This window comes from Lepisma saccharinum, chromosome 7 (genome assembly GCF_977018435.1).
Source record: "Lepisma saccharinum chromosome 7, izLepSacc3.1, whole genome shotgun sequence".
NCBI lineage: Eukaryota > Metazoa > Arthropoda > Insecta > Zygentoma > Lepismatidae > Lepisma > Lepisma saccharinum.
Genome location: NC_139235.1, coordinates 23,273,374 through 23,292,385, shown reverse-complemented (window position 1 = coordinate 23,292,385; position 19,012 = coordinate 23,273,374). Strand labels below are relative to the sequence as shown.

Here is a 19,012-nt window from a genome sequence, read left to right as displayed (position 1 = left end):
ATGAAGTATCTACTGTTATGTACAAAATTGTCTCAAGGCTGCAACACTGATCAGGTAACCTTCACAACACCATTTTTGTCCTGCATACACATGCACCAGTGAAGAGCAGTGGTTTATTACCCTCTGGAAGCCTTTCTACGGCAAATGAAAATTCAATGTCTATGCATGCTTACCATGCCAGCAAGTTTACAAATAGAGGAGGAAGTTCGACAATGGCCTCATTCAACATGCAGATGAGAGGAAAGACCTTCGTGGTGGCTCATAATTGACTGCACATAGATTCCAAATATTCTTCTTCTTGAGGTATCCAGGCACTAACTTAGACTTCAAAATATATGTGGATCAGCAGTGGGTCTATGCTAAAAGGCAGCAAACTTGTGCAACTTTACATACAGAAATATAGTAGATAAGAAACAAACATCAAATGTAGGTCTTCATTTGATTGTCCCTCGTACTTTGTTAGTTTGTACAGTAATTGCCTCTGCATGATGTCTTCTCCACTTGCAGCATTAGCCTCGTTTTTCTGTGACCTTTGTCCTCGGTTGGGATGTTGGAATGGTGCAAAAATCATGCATAATCTAATGCTGTATGGAATATTACATGCACAACTTCAATTTTTTGACACGACCCCCACTGGTAGAATAATTAGTCGGTTTGCAAAAGATGTTGATGTGATGGACACCTCACTGCCGTGGATGGCTTCAGACTGGATGTATTGCTTTTTTGAGGTAACGTTGATGTAATATAACCTCCCTTTCTCTCTTCTCTGTCCTGTCTGGCTTTTTGCTTGATTGTGGTCACAGCTTTCTGTGTTTGTTGAAATGCTGCATGTAGAAAATCTAATGCAACAGTGTAAAGGGCTGTTCAAAAAGATATGTTGTGGTTTTAAAATTCCCACATGTATATTTGATGTAACAATATTTCCATAATGTACTGAAAGGAAGTACTCGCTCATCTGCAAAATTTTTGTCCCATCAGTTTTGGTGTATTTTTCACCATGCACAAGATGCACTGTTATCATCCATGGTGTTGTCTACTGCTCCTTGGTACTACCCCAGGAATGTCTGGAGCAAGTAGTGGCTCGAGAGGGCTCGGCCAATGAACATGTGCAAGGGAATGGGATTGCATTAAGAGAGAAAAGCGATTGCAGCTACCGGCTATGTGTGCAGCATGCACTGCTTTTCTCCACCCACTTGCTTTCTCCCCTTGTCTACCATTATGCATGGCTTTGCTCCACATATTCCTGGACTAGAGTATAACTGCTATAGTAGAGGGAAACCTAAATGGTTAACATTGTTGCCTTCAGTGCAAGTGGTCCTGGGTCTGTTCCCAGGTGTAATGCCAACAAATGTTCTTGTTTTTTGACCCAACACCGTGAGAACAGTTGGGGGGGGGGCTACTTGATAAGCAAGCTCTGCTCTAGAAGCAATGCCAGATCTACAAATCTTGCCCCCCCCCTGCAAAATATTACCAATGGCTCCCCTCTGCCTACTTACCTATTTACCTTTACACACTCCCCCTCCACACACACACACACACACACATAATGCATGTGCATGTAACGCTCGATCTCATGTTGACAAAGTCACATATAAGGGCCTAAAGGGTGATTCAAAAGTCCTTTAACATTCCCTATAAAAAGTAAGGGAGGTAGGCTGTGTACAATTGGTCATGGTAGAAACTGGTTAGGCTTAGGGGGAACTACATTGGTGTGTTCCAAGCAGACGTCCACCATATTGGTGGCTGCCATTATGAATCCAACTATTTTTTTTTTAATGGAAAGGGGGTGATGTGATATACATGTGTTTATGTGTGTACATATATATATATATATACACACACTGTTTTCTCACACCTGGAAAATGATACATTTGTTACAATCATAACTTTTTCCCGACTAAAAATAGGTTGAAGAAACCTTCACCATTGCACATCTCGTGAAATTCTAGCCTGATTTGATTCTAGTCTGACTTCCATGCAGGAAACCCGGGCTGGGTAATCTAAAAAATGCATAAAGCGGCTCTAGGGCCCACCCAGTCTCAACTGAAATGGTACCCAAGGGGGGGGGGCGGTAAAGGTGGCCGCAACCTGGTGCTGATCACCCCCACATACCCTAAATGTGCCTTCATGGCACGGTGAGGCACGGTGCTACATGCACAGGAAACTTTACCTTCATATATTATATTCGTTTCTGTACCCATGAGTAACTACGTTTATTTTTTTACATACGCATATACGAACCCGCTACTATGTTAATGGCTGAGGGCACCCTAAAGGCTTACTTGCGAGCTGTTGCACCATAGAGTTTTAGCTTATAGTGAGATATATTTACGCATTAATCTGTTTCTTGGTCTTCATTCCCCAGTGTTTAGATGGGGATCTGATGCACTGTGTAACATTGGCAAAGCGTTCTTTCCCATATTTGTTTCTTAAATGGTAACAGACTTGACTGATGAGACTCAAGGAACAACTATCATTTTGCAAAACCTGCTATCTGGTAGCTGAATGCAGAAGTTGGCTTGTGATGGGAAACAAAACTTCGAGACTTCCTCTATCCACCAGTGTGGCTATAACAGTGTTACGTTCCCTCCACTACCACCAAAACAATCATGCAACCACACTTTCTTCTTTGAATAGCCCTGTATAGTGTATGTCCAGTGTGTGTGTGTGTGTCTCTCTCTCTCTCTCTCTCTCTCTCTCTCTCTCTGTGTGTGTGTGTGTGTGTGTGTGTGTGTGTGTGTGTGTGTGTGTGTGTGTGTGTGTGTGTGTGTGTGTGTGTGTGTGTGTGTGTGTGTGTGTGTGTCTCTCTCTCTCTCTCTCTCTCTCTCTCTCTCTCTCTCTCTCTCTCTCTCTCTCTCTCTCTCTCTCTCTCTCGAAGTTTTTGCTACATTTTGGTCACAGCTTTCTGAGTTTGTGCTTTTTAAATGCTGCATGTACTGTCAAACTAGGAACAGAAAGACCAGGACAATCTTTCAAGCTAAGTTGGTTATTCATTAGTCTTCTCTCGCTCTTCCTCTTCGCTTGTGATTGTGTGATCTGTGTTGCCTCATTCATTGCACGTAGAGGAATTGGAATGAACACGTTCTTTGCTTATTTATCCTAGGGATGGACCAATACCAATGAAGTACCTGTATAAAATTTACTGACACAAATCCGATGTAAAATTCGAAATGATTCTTGCAAAACCTGAGTGGTTCATTGTCCTTAATAAATATACATTAACCAGATGACTTCAATGCAAAAGAAACTGCATATTTATACAGTTACTTTCCAAAAAGTAGGGAATGTAGGTTATATGTTTATATCCATATTGCACTGAGTTTTAAGATATTTATAGATATATCGGATCGGGAATTTTACTGATACATCGATATGCCTATATCGGCCGGTACTGATAAGAGTACTGATTGATTTGTCTCATCCCTAATTTATACATTTACAAGGGTGAGAACCTAAATCTGGGTTGCTCTCTCTTTCATCTAAACATTGTTTTCATCATTTATCTTGTAGTCTGCGGTTATTACAAGCATAAAAGCGCAGTTTTTCATTATTACAAGCATAGAAACACAGTTTTTCGTTGTGACATTTCAGGAGAACACATGCTCCCTTCATCAGACATTTATTTTTAGTTTTATTAAAGATACAGTTATAACATTGGTTAAATTTTTTTTAACAGAAAATAAAATCAGGTATACAATGGATGTTGTCAATGTTACATTGTTGTAATATAGCAACTTAACTGTGAAATAAGCAGTCTGTTTTATTATTTTTTCAGATAAGAAATTTTGATCACTTCTTTTTTTTTAAATATGAATCCAAAATATCATCAGGTAATTCAAAATCATTATTGCTTTCACAGATTCGTGGTGTTTTCCATTACATTAAATTTTAAAGATGGTGGCCTACTCTGCTTGTGAAAAAATATAACTCCATAGTGGGTTGGTTTGTTACCATTTTCATTATTTAATTTATTGCAGTGTTCTGCAATGAATGAAGCTTTCCAGACATTCAAATCTATGTTTCCTGTTACTCTTTTAAACCCTTCTCTTTTTAATCATATTCTTCTCCTCGATGATGTGAGCTGACAAACCTGTTCTTGGATTTAAATTTGTAATGTCCATCATCTTGTTCTTGTCCTGAAACGTCACAAAGAAAAACTGTGTTTCTATGCTTGTACAGTGCAAGCAATACGTACATACAAGAAAAAGGAAGATGTTTTCATTGTTGGCACTTCACATTCATCTGAATAAAATTAGCAATACTTCTTCGTTAAATATTATGCAGCAAGCTTTTGAAAAGTGCACAATTGACAACGTAGGGGCAGGTGTATAGTGCAAGTGGCTGATTGCATTGTCCACACTCTCATTGCTCTCATAGCTTTGAAAACTCGACAACAGAGCTGTTTAAAAAGAATTAATAAGTTTTAAGAATCCCCATGCAGTACATTTTATATAGCAGGGTTTTTCTTGTGTGAGGAAATTACAAGTTGTTTTTTTTGCATTGCAAATACTCCATGTATGCTCCTTTTGTCGCTTAATACATTTACACAATGGACTTCCACATGGCTAAATGGTTAGCTCTTACCTTTGGTGACTTTATTCATATTTGTTTTACAAAACTGTTTTTCTGGACTGGACATAAGAGTTAGCATGTCATGTTCTCACTACAGAGGTGTTGGGTTGAAATCACAGTCATTGCATGGATATTTGTATCTCTCTGTGCGTGCTCTTTCACCTTTCTTTCCTAGTTATAGTACTAAACAAACAACTAACAGAGTATTTACAGACACAACTAATGTGTTTTCATACTAACTAGTAACATTAATTAGAAATACATCTTGCAGTGCCTACAATGTTTTCAATTTCAATAATCAGAACATATTTTTTGCAACATCATTGTTTGTTATTTTTGTATCAGTATTACATTAATCTTGGTTTATTTTTCTTGGACCTACATATTCAGTGAATATGCAAAAATACTTACGAGTAATTTTCGTTAAGCCTCTAACATTCTTTTATGTCTGCTTTCAGTGTATTGGAGTTTAATTAGCAATTATTTTTGTATGTAATTATTTTCTTTTGTATAATACAAACTGAAAAGGTGGTGGTACAGTTTTCTTCTGTAAACTCAGAAAGGTTATGAATGGCATGCTAAAACTATGTTTTTATAATGCAAAGATAACACCTTGTACCATCTGATTTATATGTACACACATATACATGTGTCATGTAAATTATTTGCATGTAAGTGTTCATGTATATTTAATGTCTTAACATTTATTCCTTTGAATTAACATAGCCTTTTGTAGAATTTCCAGTGAAAAATGCAGGCTTGACCATATCTTGAACCTGGGTCTCTGTCATACTGTACCATTGCTCAAACCACTGAGCTATCGAACCGGCCTGGCTTCGCCTGATTTTTTGCTGCTGCTGTTTTATCTGTGTGGAATCGTCTCTGATAGTGCTACCGCAACGGGATCTGTTGCCTTTGAAACACTGTAGACGTCAACAATGCGTGGTTCCTCTCGTTGCGATAGCACTAGCAGAGACGATTCCACACAGGTAAAACATCGGCAGCAAAAAATCAGGCAAAGCCAGCTTGGTAGCACAGGGGCTAGAGTAATGGCACGGTGTGCCTAATTTAAAGAATAGGTTCCTGTGTTTTAAATTCACGTTGGTTGGAGTCTATAAATGTCTATTTTGAAAGTTAGTGCCTGCCAAGCAATGCTTTTTTTACTCCCGATTTTCGTTGCTACTTTGGCTTTCTCTACAGTACATTCTGGAAGTCAATATCTTATGTTGTGAGTGTCTCCTCATCAATTTCATGTAAACATGTAACAGTCATTCATCATCATTGTCTTTATTAACCCAAAGTAACGAACTATTGCATCAGTATAGTTGCCTGATACTGGTAGAGAACTGATCAGTCTGTCCCGTAGTGATAGAGATTTTGCATAAGTTTACAAATAATACATAAAAAATTGATATTTGGTATATGTCCCAACTCAAAACGATAGTGCAAGTCATGTAAACAGAGAAATGAAAGTTGAAAAAGCAATCCATGCATCTAAAATTTCTAAATTATAATTTCAATAGTGAAAACCAAAGATAAAAAGAGGAATGCATTCTCTCCTTCAATTTCAGGAATTTTTCTCATTATTGCAACATAACCAATATACCTCGGTAACCTTTTTTATTGTCTGAACATCTGTGCACATTTTGACAGTATTTTTAATTTAAGAAAAGCAAACATTATGCTAATACATCAAATTAAATTATTAATATTAGTATTTATTGGTGCCACTGGCCTGGGAATACTGGGAAAACCATGAAAAAATAAGAGCAAGTGTTTTTTGCACTTGTCAAGATTTCAGAGTGAAAATAAATTCCACTTTATCTTATATTGGTATTTTTGTAGTGTCGCATTGCTTTTCTGCCACTTTGGCTAATCATGATGATGAGGACGAATGATGATTAGACGACTATGATGAAACACACACACTCAAGATACACCCATTCCCAGACCAGAATCGAACCCAGAAACTTTGGTGGAGAGATGTAAAATCAATCAGCCACTGAGCCAGTCAATTTTTCTTGAACCAGCTTCTTGATTCAAGATATTCTATATAATTTTCTGTAAAATTAATTTTTAATTTTTTTTTTTTTTACCAATGTGGAATAAACTTTATTCTTTTGAATATGAAGTGCAGTTTTACACTCGAAACTTTCTTATCGGCATGTTAAAGCACCTCAGAATGGCATTAAAATGTATTTTAAGATTGCTTGGAATCCTGTCCATGTAGCCCTACATGGAACTGCCTGCTCCCTTCAATAGAGAAAAAGATGGACTATGCAGTGTATTCATCAAATTTCTATTTGCTTATTAATGTGTATATATTTTTAATTATTTCCCCTATCAGGTTAAAACGTTCCTTTTTTACCTTGCTTTGTGTTGTTTGTAGACAAGGGTTAATGGTGAAAGCGACCTTCTAATCCCTCCCCCCTTTTTCCTCTGAAACACACTCACTGTAAATAGTGCAAAGGTAATAAATGTGGTTATAATTTTGTAAATTGCATGTGCAGTTAGAGATGAGTTGTAGTGTTGTAATGTGTACACAGTATTATGTTGACTTGTAAATACTTAAGATTTGGATGTAGAATGTTTTCGAAATGCATGTACTAGCAATATAATTGGTACTTAACATAATTCCTTGTTAAAATTGGCTCTCATGTTAAGGCGCCTAACATTAGGGCCCTTTTTAGGAAGGAACTATGAAGAGTTCTACTTTGGTTCTACCCAGTAAAGTAGTAAATGTTAACAGGTTATGATTTTGCAATAAATGTATTACACTTGCACGCATTTTGCATGCTAAACTGTTGCTGACAACATATTCATTGTTATATCTGACCTACCTCATAACATAAATGCTGCGTGACTACAGATGCTTTTATTTTTGCCTATTTTCATACTGTGTTTATGCATCCTGTTGCAAGGTAGGGTGCACATGACTGTCATACTCGTCTTGCAGATCTATTTTGGTTGTTGTTATTGAGAGATGAAGGTCATGAGTAGAGGCACATATTTTTGATAAATAAAAAAGCAAAATTTCGGTACAAAAACAGAGTCGATTTCGGGTTCAAAAGCGGTAAATAAAATAAAATTTCGGTGTTATAGTGGTGAATAATCACATCAAAAGTGCTATATAAAATGACATTTTTGTTTTAAAATTGTGAATATAATCCTAAATTTGATTTAAAAACTGCAGTTATTACACAAAATAAACTTATCCCTTCTAATAGCACATTTATATAGTTACCAGAGTATTAAGTTTATTCCTGTATAAAGGGGTCCATTTTTGCTTCTCAAATATTTACAGCAGAATTAATCAATTTTCCGTGAATTGCATAACTCACAGGATACTTCAGACTTCAGAAAGTGTCACGTCGGTATATAAACGGTAAATTTTGTGTTTAAGAGTATATTTCGCATTTTGCCGTTCATTTCGCATTATTTCGTGACAAAACAGGGTAGAAAAATGCACCTCACACCTTTCAGAAACATGAAAAATGAACATTACGGCATGTTATTTCATATTTCGTGTTTTCGTCAAAAACGAAATTTGCATGCCTCTAGTCATGAGGAGAAAATGCTGTTCATTAAATTTGAGACTTTGTTCTACTTCTTTTCTAGTCTTCCAGTCAAATATGTCAAGGCATACACTGGGATCTAGTCTGTGAGTCATGTAGTGTATTGAATAGATATGTGAATGTCCACATCAATATTTTTGTCTGGATGAAGTTCCTAGAAATGTAATGCAAAATTGCCTTGAAGAAATGAAAGTCTCTGAACTGCTGTAATAATTTGTCAGCATTTAAGAACATTGATGTAGGTTCAAGTGTTACATTTGTTATTTCACCTACTCCCCTCTTGTGAAATGTTGATATAAATTATATGAATTGTTTTAAAGCAAGTATGGTTTGCATTCGTTTGTTTGAAACTTTGAAGGTTATTAAATATTCAGTGTGGAGTATTTCAGTGATAAATCAATGGATATACATTTTAATCTCGTAAACATTGAATACAGATTATTTAAGAAATATTGCTGTAAAGAATGTATGTATTGCACCATATGTCTACTCAACTCAATCTTCAGTCTTTACTTTTCATTTGAGTACATCTGTGTATATGTACCGTGAGAGAGATTTTTGCGGTACCTCCTCCTCCACTCCCACTTAGGAGTAACCTGTAAATTTTCAAAAGAAATGCCACCATTCAAGTTGCGTACAACTTTCATCTGGTGACGTAAGATTTTTATGATTTTTTATCAGTTGTGGGAACAAAGTTGAACGCTCATTAAAACCATCAAATACTCTTGGAGCACCAGTTCAAGAACTATTGGTAAAGTTCCCCATGCATATAGGACCTTGCCATGAAGCCACATGTAGTGGGATGTGGAGGTATGGCCTCTCACATTCTTGATCTTGGGCATTTTGGAGGTGGTGATCATCACCATGATTTGGCTGCCTTTACCCCGCAGGGTTACCCGCAGGTACCATTGATTTGAGGCTGGGTGAGCCCCAGAGCAGCTTCAAGTGGGGACAAGGTCACAAGTATTCCGACCTTAGATCATGCACCCAGGAATCAAACCTGGGTCTCCTGCGTGGCAGTCAGAGACACTACTGACTAGACCACCGTGGCTCTAAGAACTATTGACCAAATGTTTCCTACAAATGTTGTTTTGAATTAAGAAACCTATCAAGTGAGGTGTTGCTCAACCTCTATTACCATTTGGAATCTCCTAGGTGATTCTCAAATGTTCCAAAAACATCTCATTTACTCGTACCACGTGCTTTGGTAATTTGATGCTGAACGATTCTGTAATTTTTTATTCATTCAGAAAGTGATTACCTGTTACAAAGTTACAGGATCAGCCTCAATAATGAAAACAAGTCTCCCAGTTCAGGTTTGCATCTTAGCAATTCGTATTTAATTTTTTAAAAGAAAAACAACTTAAGGTGTAACCATGTCTGCATTTACTTCAATATTGTCGGAGTGGGCAATGCTACTAAAAAAAATCTGGGCATATGGAAGAGTATGAATTTCTTCCCATGTTGCAAGTGGAAGTGTTTTTTATGTTGAATATTAAGCTAGATATTTGAAAAATATGTTGAGTGAGAATTTTCAGAATCCCATATATTCCTTATGAAGAAAAAAAGCTTGGACAACTTCAAATTGCATCTAATCAAATGGAAGTTTTCACTTTTCCGCCGGTCAAAAGCTTCATCAAATTGCCCTCTTTCCATTGATACCTTTTCTATTTTTGATATTCCCAAGAGAACAAATCAAATAATACTCCCATAAACCAATGCATTTCTCCTTGCCTCCTATGGCCATCCTGGAAGTGTTGCCAAACCTTATGCATATAAAAGAGCTATAATTATGAAGGCTGATAAAGTGCCTCCTAGGGTAATTTTAATTTTAGGTGTCAGAAGGTTGGGGGTGCTACTGTTACCTTTAACTTGAAAAGTAATGACAATTTATTCTAAGTTTTCCAATGGCATCGCACATCCTAATAATCCACCGATAGTCGTATGAAATCGAAAATAAAGGATTCCCAAATAACAATATTATGTCATCTCCACAGTGCTATAAAAAAGTGGCTGGGAAGATAAGAGGGGTGGGGCGATGCAGCCAATATAACAATATCACCTCATGTGCAAAATGTATACTCATGGCAAAAGTTGGTCTATGTGGGCTTGAGCCAGCGGTGGCATCATAGTGGGGCATGAGGGTGGGTGCCCCAGTTCACAGTCAAACGACTACACGAAAGAGCCAGATATGGTCCCAAAAGAACTAAGTTGGCAACACCGACTTGAAGGGAAGAGCCTGGCGGAAACTGTTCCACATGATCTTAAAGTGGCTAGAATTGAAACAGATATCAGTTTTTATTCATTCACATGCAAAATGTTACAAATTTCTGCAACATTTCTGGTGGCAAAAAACAATGTATTACTGTAGAAATACGTTCAGTAATGAACTGCTTGGTTCCTATCCAGAAAAATAATAATATTGTAATCTTAATTGTAACAAATTTCATTAACAAACACTGTTATCATAATGTTGAAAGTTTATACAGTGTGTAAACATTAAGGAATTTTGTATAGGTATCCAAAAATGCAAAAACTATTTGTTATGTTATGCAAATATGGTGAAGGTTAGATTTATATTTTGTTGATGTTTTGTTACTGGTTTGATCAGTTTGCATAGAAGTGCCTATCTGTTGTATGAATTAGTTCTGGCATTTGATTTTTTTTGCTATTATACAAAAAACATTGAGTGAACAAAATGGGTGAATAAAACATTTAGGTCTAAATACAGTAAAGCAAGATGTGACAACCTTGAAAAGAGTACATGCCACATGTGCCATGTAGAATGCCTTTTTTTTTATTGTTATTGTGCTTGGTCTTTTTCCCTTATTTACTTAATGTTATCGTATTAATATTGTGGTGAAAGTAGGTTAACAGTACAAGAATTTTTCGTTAAATATGGGAATTCACTGTAAATGACAGTGAAATCCATTGTCCTCAGTATAATATGCTCTTTTCTTTATTTGTCCAGGTTTTTTGTAACATTGTTCTGTGATTCTTGTTTTCATTTCAGAGACAGAAAAGCTGACCACAAGCTAAATTGTGTTATAAACTTTGTACTAATATAGTAATCAGCTTTTTTTAAATCAAAGATGTATGTAATTTGTTTCTCACTGTTTTTTCTGTTGTTATGTTTCAGTTAAAATACTCATGGTTCATAAAAACTGGCTAAACTTTGTTTAAATTGTATTATATGTATTCAAGGGCTGTAACATTTGTTTACATACCTGCTTGTGTGTTTTGTTTCTGGTTCATATTGTTCTGTGTGTTGTGATTTGTTCTTGTGTATTGTGTCTGCATTTTTAAAAATATCCGAGTCAGCTTCATTTGCTTATACTGGTTATAATTTTAAAATTCTATGAAGAAACGTGTTTGGACACATTGCTCATAATTGTATTTGTTAAGAAAACGTAAAATACAGTGTCCAGATTGAAGCAACACAGGTATAGACCACTCATTTCATGTGTGTTTGATTCTCTTTTAGGTTATTGCAACCTTGGTTGTTATCAGCTACAGTACTCCAATATTTGTAGCAATCATTCTACCGATTGGCATTCTCTATTACTTCATTCAGGTATATATTTTATTATTTTTTTTTTTTACTAAACATTTCCTGAATATGGCAATATTAATAGATTATCAATATTGTAGGACATTGCTGTGTATCGTAGATAAAGTATTAAATTTATTGTGTAGTAATGCATATGTGTATCCGGAAATGAAATTTTGAAAGACGGAGGGTAATTGTCTTTTGATTAGCATCATTAAACTTAGCAATTAATTGAAAGGGTTGTTTAAATTAATTGTTGAAGGATAATGTCTCTTTATCACCCGAAACAGTACATGCAAATTGCATTTTGCCATTATAATAATAAATAGAATCTCAGATTTGATTAAGAATGTACATGAATGAAAATAGACATTTTTGCATGTACAGAAAGGAAAAATTAACAAAGATACACTTTATACTTTATTTAAGCACAACTTATAATGAAGTAATCTTTGCTTATGCAGTGCTCAGTATTGGGGCCTCCCCCATGGCGCAGTGGTAGCGTCATTGCTTTGTAATGAAGGGTTCCCGGGTTCGATACCCAGTGGAGACACATAGTGGTTCGGATTTCACTTTAAACTGTAGGTCCAGTCACGATTAGCCTTACTGTGCATAAAGCGGACTTAAAACAGCAAATCAAACTGAAATGCTCAGTATTGTAAGAGTATTGAAAAGTATCATTATTCATTACATTAAAATGCCACCTGTAATTTTTACTGTGATGGTACTAATTCTTTTTATTCCTCTGCAGCGATTTTATGTTGCAACATCAAGACAGTTGAAACGACTTGAATCCATTTCAAGGTCGCCCATATACTCTCATTTTGGAGAAAGTGTAACAGGTATGTTGAATGTACAGTTTTTTACTTTTAATGCTAAACTATTAATCCTTGGGTGTACACTGTTAGAAATCTGAATGCAAGAGGATCTGAAAGATGCAGATTTGCTCTTCGCCAGTTTTTCTAATCGTTTGAACTGAGGCTGAGGTGATGCTGAAAATTTTGAAACTCTTCAGAAAAGATAAGTTTGTACTAATGTTCAGGGTGTGGCATAAAAATGGGCTTTTTTAAGTGCAACAAAACTAATACTGCATTCTATTAGACAAAACTACAAACACATCAACTAACAGTTGGGCTGAAAAGTTCGTAGGCTAACATAGTAAAAAATATTTTTTTGACAAAATTCGATTTTATTATTCAATATAGTTGCCTTCGAGGGCGATACAACGATTATAGCGGTCATACAATTTTTCGATGCCATTTTTATAGTACGATTTCTCTTTAGCCTCAAAATAGGCCTCAGTTTCGGCGATTACCTCTTCATCAGTGCTAAATTTCTTTCCAGCGAGCATTCTTTTAAGGTCTGCAAACAGGAAAAAGTCACTGGGAGCCAGATCTGGAGAATATGGTGAATGGGGAAGCAATTTTATTACGGTTGAATATCGCTAAACATTGCTCCGAATCATCAAAACGTTGTTGCTTTTGATCGATTGTGAGCACGCGCGGCACCCATTTTGCACACAGCTTTCGCATGTTCAAATATTCATGCACAATATGTCCAACACGTTCCTTTGATATTTTTAAAGTCTCAGCTATCTCGATCAACTTCACTTTACGATCATTTAAAATTATTTTGTGGATTTTTTTGATGTTTTCGTCGGTAACAGCCTCTTTGGGGCGTCCACTGCGTGCATCGTCTTCGATGCTCATTTCGCCTCGTTTAAATTTAGCAAACCACTTCTCAACGGTTGATTTTCCTGGTGCAGAGTCCGAATAATGTTTATCAAGCCAAGCCTTGGCTTCAACAGTAATTTTTTTTCGCCAAAAAGCAATGCTTTATTAACACACGAAATTCTTTTTTTATCCATTTTTTCACAATAACAAAAGCTGCTTCACTCACAATGCTATATCTCACGAACTAATTATCCGGCAGCTGTGAAATTTATACACGTATCTTTTGAAGGTTAGTACTAAGTAAAAATCACATGGATTTAATTCTAGTAACGCCATCTATGAGTCAACCTACGAACTTTTCAGCCCAACTGTTACACCATTACACATAGCCATTTACAAAATATGCACAGTCACGGTCATGCTCATGTGTTTAAAATTACGTCACACAGGCAACCACCATTTTGTCGTTGATACTTGGTCAATCTGCGATCGAAATCGTCCATGCCACATTCCAAAATGTGAATAGGGATGTTTCTGCTTCATTGCACTCCCCATACCTTCAAAGTTCTTCACCCACATCCTGATTGTATTGGCTGATGGAATAGGATCATGTCTCCTAAGATTAAAATAACATCAATATTCTCATCTCGCAGCAGCAACAGAGTAACCATTTTTATAGAACGCCCTCACAGCAACAGCACATTGACCTCCGCTCCAGTGATCCATCTCTGTAAATGGTGTACATTGGTGATTCAAATTACAAACAATAAGTGTTGCCAAAACCATAATTTTTGCTCTAGCATGCAAAACTTGATTCTGCCATGCTTCTTCCATCGAGGGAGCGTTAGAGATGATGAATTTCCCTCCTTCTTGCAGGACAAGGGCCTCCTGATGGCATAGTGGTAGTGTCGTCACCTTGTAATCAAGGGGTCCCGGGTTTGATAATCGGTGAAGACACATAGTGGTTCAGATCCCACTTTAAGCTGTAGGTCCAGTCCAGATTAGCCTTACTGTGCATAAAGTGAACTTAAAACACCAAATCAATCAATCTTGCAGGAGAAATTTTCTTTCCAAACTTAGTAAAGAATAACATAGTCATGTTGAACATCCTCCCCACCCTTTTTAGAAGTAATGCAATGTTGCCATCTTATGCCATAGGCTTCCCCAGTTAACAACAGATGGCATAAATTTTATGAATATCATTTAGCTTGCATTGTTCTTAATATTCAGTTGATGAGGTTTATCATTGTGTATCCAAATTGATACACATGGTATCTCCTGTTGCAGTCCATGTGTATCAGATTGATACACAACTTGCAGGCAGCATCTATAGTTCTTAGACACAGCTCCTTTTAAAACAAATGTGTGTGTGAGTTTCCTTGGCCTTCTGAAAAACCTATCCAGTCTTGGTTTCTGAGTTTTCTCACAGATGGCATGGGAGTCTAGTTTTAAAGCAACCAAAAGGTGTCATACAGGCCATGTGCATGATAATTATACACACCAACAAATTAGCTCTGTCCTTCTCAAGGAAATTCAAAATTCGGCCTGGTAGGTAAAGTACATTAACTATTTTATTCATAATGGGGGAATTATAACTCCATTAAGCCTTGTTTCCATGAATATGAAAAACTAAATATGCTGACCAAGGCAGTAATTTATTTTATTAAAAACATAAACTAACGTAACGTTTCAACCTTCTAGCAAGGTCTTCTTCAGACTCTGTATCAAGTACAAAAGTCTGTACTTGTACTTGATACAGAGTCTGAAGAAGACCTTGCTAGAAGGTTGAAACGTTACGTTAGTTTATGTTTTAAATAAAATAAATTACTGCCTTGGTCAGCATATTTAGTTTTTCATAATGGGGGAAAATAAATATGTACGAGGACATGATGATCTCAATATCTTGGATGTTACAGTCATGAAAATGACACCAATATGAAGACAGTTGCGTTATTTTGATGTGAGGTAAAGAAAAAGTAAAGTTCACCATGCAATAAAAGCACACAGCGATGTGGAAGTAGGCCTCCACATATTTGCGATCTTAACCCCTTTTTGTAGGTGATGTGGTTAGCATCATGTTCTTGCCACCTTTACCCCCCAGGTTGAACCCCAGACCCACTTTATGCAGGACACAGGATCCTCAACCTGGCATTTAGGTGCCCTGTAACCTATCATGAGACCTGGAATTTATTTGCATTTTCTCTTGCTTCTGAAGTAAGCATCTTATTGCATACATAAATCTTTGTTACAGTAGTCAAATTGCAATACCTTTCTGTATTTAAGTTATGTTAACTGTATTTCAGGTGCACCAACGATAAGAGCTTACAGTGTTCAAGGAAGATTCATCCGAGAATCCGAGAGCAAGGTGGACTTCAACCAAGTGTGCTACTATCCAAGCATTATCGCCAACAGGTAAGAGTCATCTGGTATTGAGGACAGTACATAACTGAGCCACTTCTGGTACCAATACCCTAACTAACTGTCACTGATACCAATGCTACCATCATCATTCACCGTTTCTTGCCTCTGGCGGTCGACATAGAAGTCAAGCCTCTCCATTTTTTCCTGGTCTTCCACCACTCCTCTCCTTCCACGGTGTTCCAGTCTTGTCCTCTTCTCCCATCACTCTCCGCTATCTGCTCTTTCCACAGACATGAAAATATTGATTAATATTAAAATGATGCAATTATATGCATCAAGTTATCAGTTTTACTTTAAAATAGGGATATGAATTTTTTTTTCTGATACCAATAAATTTACCAATAACCAATATTCTACTGATATGATATAACATTCCAAATGGTTTTTCATAGTGGTTCGTATCCCACATTAAGCTGTAGGTCCACTCCCGATTAGCCTTACTGTGCATAAAGTGGACTTAAAACACCAAATCAATCGATCCAAATGGTTTTTGAAGAACGTGAATGGTTCATTCACCTCATTAATAATTTATGTTACCAGGTGATTCTAATGCAAGAAAAGGTGCATATTTAGATATTTACTTTAAAAAGTAGGGAATGGACATTATATGTTCATATTCATAAAAATATCACTGAAGTATAAGTTATTTATAGATAGATCAGTGAAATTGTTGGTCATTTTATTGATATGCCTGTGTCGGTTTATACCGATAGAGTACTGGTCGTTTTGTACCATCCCTACTTTAAAATATTCAAGAATATCATTGAAATAGCTGTTGTTTAATCACAAAATCGATTTCCTGTACAATACTGGTGTAAAATTAATATGAATTCTGCATTTTCCATGTGTGCCTGGATAATTCGACTCTAGAAACGTATCTCATCGTATTCGTGAATAAATATCAACTTGATTGTTAAATGCCCGACGTTTCGGGCATTTTTCGACGGATGATACTCACTGGTCGTAAGTAATTTAAGTGTTTATATATTTTTTTATATTTTTATTAATATAAAAATATTTTAACATTTGCTAAAAGTGAGTAATTCGCACAATGCAAAATTTGAAAATATCAAATCATTCTTTGAGACTATACATTACCACAGTGAGAATGCAGATGAGTCACACAACCACTGGTACCGGTTTCTATTATTAGCTTGAGATTACATAAAATAGAAACAGTTTTTCTTGTATGTGCACATTGCTTGCATTGGAAAATGGCAATGAGATGGCATGAACAGGATTTGGACATTATAAATCTAAACCCAAGAACAGGTTTGTCATATCACATCACCAAAGAAAAGCATTTGATTAAAAAGAGAAGGGTTTTAAAAAAATTGACAGGAAACATAGAGTTGAATGTCTGGGAAGCTTTGTTCATTGCAGAAGAACAATGGAATAAATTAAATAATGAAAATGGTAACATAGATCCAGGATGGAGTTTTCTTTTTCACAAATGGAGTAAGCCACCATCTTTAAAATTTAATGTAACAGAAAACATCAAGAGACTTTGTGAAAACAATGATGACTTTGAATTACCTGATGATATTTGGGATTCATAATTTTAAATAAAAAATAATGTGACCATTTTTTTTTCTTAAATAAAAATAAAACAGACTGCTTCTTTTCACAGTTAAGTTGCTATATTACAACAATGTAACATTGACAACATCCATTATATAACTGATTCTTGTTGTTTAAAAAATTGTTAACCATTGTTGTAACTGTATCTGTAGTCAGAATGAAAATAAATGTCTGATGAAGGGAGCGTGTGTTCTCCTGAAACGTCACAACGAAAAACTGTTTTCTTATGCTTGTAATAACCGTAAACTACAGGAAAATAAATAGAAACAGTTTTGGGAAAGCGAGCACACAGTGAAATACAGTAAAATATCCAATTTTACATCCCCGGGTTTTGCATTTTCCTGCATTGTAAGTTTTTTCCGACTTGGTCCCGTAAAAAACATAAAATCGAGATTTCACTGTATTTGTAAGAACAAAACACCAACTTACTTTATCCTTATTTATTTGGTGTTCTGCAAAGTTCAGTAGCTTCTTGTCACCATCTACATTGAAAAATGGTGTTTGCTCCGTTTAGCTTACCAGCTTCTGGATGTTCAGTAAAATACGTATTATGAATTCATACATGTCTCGTATCTTCCTACTTTGACTTGTCACACATGGTACAGTAAGTAAATAAGTGAGGGTAGAACCACTGAACCAGTATAGGTATCGGAAAGTATCAGTTAGTATTTTACCACAGATACCAGCCATATTATGCAAAGTGCATAATTTTTATTATTTTTGCAACAGTATTGTGGAGAAAAGTGGATTTTGCAATAAAATAATTATGTCATGTGAAGTTGTGAAAATTTTAAAACGAAACTGGTAGATTGTTATGATAGAGTTTGAATGCAAACCTCTGTATTAAAATATATAAAGATTCTGAACTACTTTTGTTACAATTTTCAAGTGTCTGCATCAGTGGGAATCTCTAAGATTATCGATATTGGTTGAAAGTGATATCGTCTTAGCTGTAAGTAAGTTTTATTTCTGCTATATTTTTCTACCTTGGTGACCAAGCTATTTGAGTTGACGAGTCCCAAATGTGCCACCATAGGTTCCAAGTGTGAGTCATGACTTTTACATGGGACTTTTTTTTAGTTAATCTTCATCATTTTTATCTAATCATCATCCATCATTCAGTGTTAGCCTAACCTGGCAGAAAAGTGACATAAAATCAGAGAAACAGAAATACCATCTGAACTTTGCAACCTTGTAAATTACTTTTAATAAACTCTGTATGTATTTGAATTATCTATTTAGTATCTGTATTTGACATGATGACAGCAACCCGTCAAGTGATGAAACTGTGTGTTAATGTTTCTTGTTTTCTATGTCAGGAATATTCATTTAAGACCTTTCTCTTCCTGTAGGTGGCTGGCTGTGAGGCTGGAAATGATAGGAAACCTAATCATCTTCTTTGCATCACTGTTTGCTGTGCTGGGAAGGGACACCATGAATCCAGGGCTTGTTGGTTTGTCAGTCAGTTATGCCCTCCAGGTAAGCAGTTTATTTATTTATTTTTGTTAATTGTCCAGGATCAATTTTTTATGTGGTCAGATGCAATATTTGGAAGAGTAAGCCATTCCTTGGTAAAAGCAGTGCTGTGCAGTATTTTGCAAGAATCCAGGTTGTGATTAATGTCTGTGCAATAATAGGCA

The 19,012-nt window shown here is 36.1% G+C and overlaps 1 protein-coding gene across 14 annotated transcripts in view; it reads left to right on the top strand.

Moving 5' to 3' along the window:
• MRP (Multidrug-Resistance like Protein 1) overlaps positions 1–19,012 on the top strand; it is a 212,893-nt gene that overhangs the window by 171,370 nt on the left and 22,511 nt on the right. For all 14 annotated transcript variants that reach the window (XM_083125089.1, XM_083125086.1, XM_083125087.1 and 11 more), the window contains 4 exons: positions 11,632–11,721; positions 12,449–12,539; positions 15,674–15,782; positions 18,725–18,851. In XM_083125089.1, the coding sequence (XP_082981215.1) occupies positions 11,632–11,721; positions 12,449–12,539; positions 15,674–15,782; positions 18,725–18,851 (417 nt within the window). The remainder of the gene's footprint in view (positions 1–11,631; positions 11,722–12,448; positions 12,540–15,673; positions 15,783–18,724; positions 18,852–19,012) is intronic.